This window comes from Etheostoma spectabile, chromosome 8, assembly GCF_008692095.1.
Source record: "Etheostoma spectabile isolate EspeVRDwgs_2016 chromosome 8, UIUC_Espe_1.0, whole genome shotgun sequence".
Lineage (NCBI taxonomy): Eukaryota > Metazoa > Chordata > Actinopteri > Perciformes > Percidae > Etheostoma > Etheostoma spectabile.
This window is the reverse complement of record NC_045740.1, coordinates 916,089-918,494: the sequence shown is the minus strand read 5'-3', so window position 1 is coordinate 918,494 and position 2,406 is coordinate 916,089. Positions and strand designations below refer to the sequence as shown.

At 43.7% G+C, this 2,406-nt stretch overlaps 1 protein-coding gene across 2 annotated transcripts in view; it reads left to right on the top strand.

Annotated features, from left to right (window-relative positions):
- ptk7b (protein tyrosine kinase 7b) overlaps positions 1-2,406 on the top strand; it is a 100,116-nt gene that overhangs the window by 95,041 nt on the left and 2,669 nt on the right. For both annotated transcript variants that reach the window (XM_032522747.1, XM_032522746.1), the window contains exons 16-20: positions 424-585; positions 753-985; positions 1,074-1,154; positions 1,896-2,047; positions 2,189-2,367. In XM_032522747.1, coding sequence (XP_032378638.1) covers positions 424-585; positions 753-985; positions 1,074-1,154; positions 1,896-2,047; positions 2,189-2,367 — 807 coding nt within the window. The remainder of the gene's footprint in view (positions 1-423; positions 586-752; positions 986-1,073; positions 1,155-1,895; positions 2,048-2,188; positions 2,368-2,406) is intronic.

Sequence of the window (2,406 nt, the reverse complement as noted above, 5' to 3'; positions counted from 1 at the left end):
ATTTATGAATAAGTTGAGGTGTTTGGTGTTTTTTTGCCCCCAACATCTCCTTCCAGGCAGCTGCTTGTAAGGCGACGACGGAGGAAAAAACACATAAGTTGATGTACAAAAGCAAATGCTCAATGCTGCGGAAAAAAATAAAAACTAATGGTGACACAGTTTTTGAAAACATTTTTGAAATATCAGAACACAAGAAACATTTTCTGGAGTTTAAAAAAAACAAAACTTTTGAAAACTATTTGAACAGCTACTAACTACTAACTGCAAAAAAAGCATAATATAAAACCATGTGTCATTTCAAAACAGTGTCCTTGTGCCATAGGTAATGCCAACTTGTGTTTTGTTAACTTTCCTCTTTGACACATTCCCTTTAAGATGTGCACAGTGTCTATGACCTTTGACCCTGTGTGTTGTGTTCATCAGGCGGGGCTGTTCAACAAAATGGCCACACCACCGCTGAGATCCAGGAAGAGGTGGCACTCACCAACATGGGTACCACGGCAACAACCGAGAAACGCCACAGCCACGTCAACAACGATAAGCTCCACTTTCCTCGAGCAAACCTACAAACCATTACTACTTTAGGTAGACGGATTCATATCATTCTCTTTTGTATTCAGTGCTTGAAGCGACTGGATCTTAAAGCTGTAACATGTAACAGTTCTTTCACTTAATAAATCCAGATGTGCGACATTGATTTTTGAGCATGTGCTCTGCCATTTGCTCTGTGGTGTGTGTGAATGTTTATTCAGGCAAAGGGGAGTTTGGTGAGGTGCTGCTCTGCAAAGCCAAGGGTATCGAGGAGAGCGCGGAGGAGATGGTGGTGCTGGTGAAGAGCCTGCAGACCAGAGATGAACAGCTCCAGCTCGACTTCCGTCGTGAAGCTGAAATGTTCGCCAAGCTCAGCCACCCCAACCTTGTGCGCCTGTTGGGCCTGTGTAGGGAGGCAGAGCCCCACTACATGATCCTCGAGTACTATGACCTGGTAAGCACGCAGAAATGGAAGCACAGAAGGTTTCAAATAATTTTACCTGATCTAATGCACTCTTTTTTTTTTGCTTTCATCATACCAGGGAGACCTGAAGCAGTTCCTGAGAATTTCCAAAAGCAAAGATGACAAGGTCAAATCTCAGCCTATCAGCACCAAGACCAAAGTAAGTGTGAAAGTTGTACGATGACGGACAGCTCACAGCATCCTGCACACAATGCAAATTAAGGTTCTTAATGTTTTTATAAAAGCTATTTTATATTGCTATTCCCATTCCTTACAAGATCCTGTTCCCTTTTAGACATTTTGAAAAATCGATTTTCTCGTCGAGGGTTTAATAGGATCAGTACCACTGTCTGCAGCGAGGAGAGCATTAGCATAGCTTAGCACAAGGACTAAACATGGCCAAACGGCTAACCTGGCTCTGGCCAAAGGTTAAGAAATCCACCTTCTAGCACCTCTAAAGCTCACTAATTAACACCTTACTTCTTCTTTTTTTAAAAGGTATAGTAAGTGATGTTATTCCAGTACACTTTTTGTCAAATTCAGTGAATATCTCCTCATTGTCACCTAGCTCTCTACTTTCTGTGTGCGCTGAAAAAAGATCTGGTGTTAATACACAGCCCTGGCTGGAAAACAAACAGAAAGGAGTGCACGAGCCACAAAACACTGTTTCAGCCAATCGGCAACAAGCAGTGTCAGTTGATGGTGGGGGGGGGAGGGGAGGCAGCATGGGAACGTGCCGGCTGGCCAGTTGTTATCTTAGTCAGTGGAAAGGTTTTTACAAAATTTTAAACTATTCCTTATTAACTAAAGCATCCAAGGAAACTCTTGGTAATTCCTGCCGCTTGTAGATGTATTCCCAAACTCACTTCACCTTGTTCCGTAAATTTCTGCTCCCCTTCAGGTTTCCATCTGTGCCCAGGTGGCTCATGGGATGGAGCACCTGTCCAATCACCGCTTTGTTCACAAAGACCTGGCCGCCCGAAACTGCCTGATCAACAGTCAGAGGCGCGTTAAAGTGTCGTCGCTCAGCCTCAGCAAGGACGTCTACAACAGGTCTGTTAGATTTAATAATAATCAGCCTCTTAAATCATCATTCACTACATTAAATGGCATGATTAAAACTCTGAGACATCTGTTCATCTGGCTAATTTGTGTTGTTTCCATCTCCTTGTCATTTCTCGTGTGTGTGTATAGTGAGTACTACCACTACAGACAGGCCTGGATCCCGCTGCGCTGGCTCCCAGCAGAGTCTGTGTTTGAAGACGACCAGTCCACCAAGTCTGACGTGTGGGCCTTTGGAGTGTTGATGTGGGAAGTGTTCAGTCACGGGGAAATGCCATATACCAAACTCAGTGATGATGAGGTGCTGGAAGGTCAGTATGATGCTTCAGTTGCTGTATATTTTATTTTTT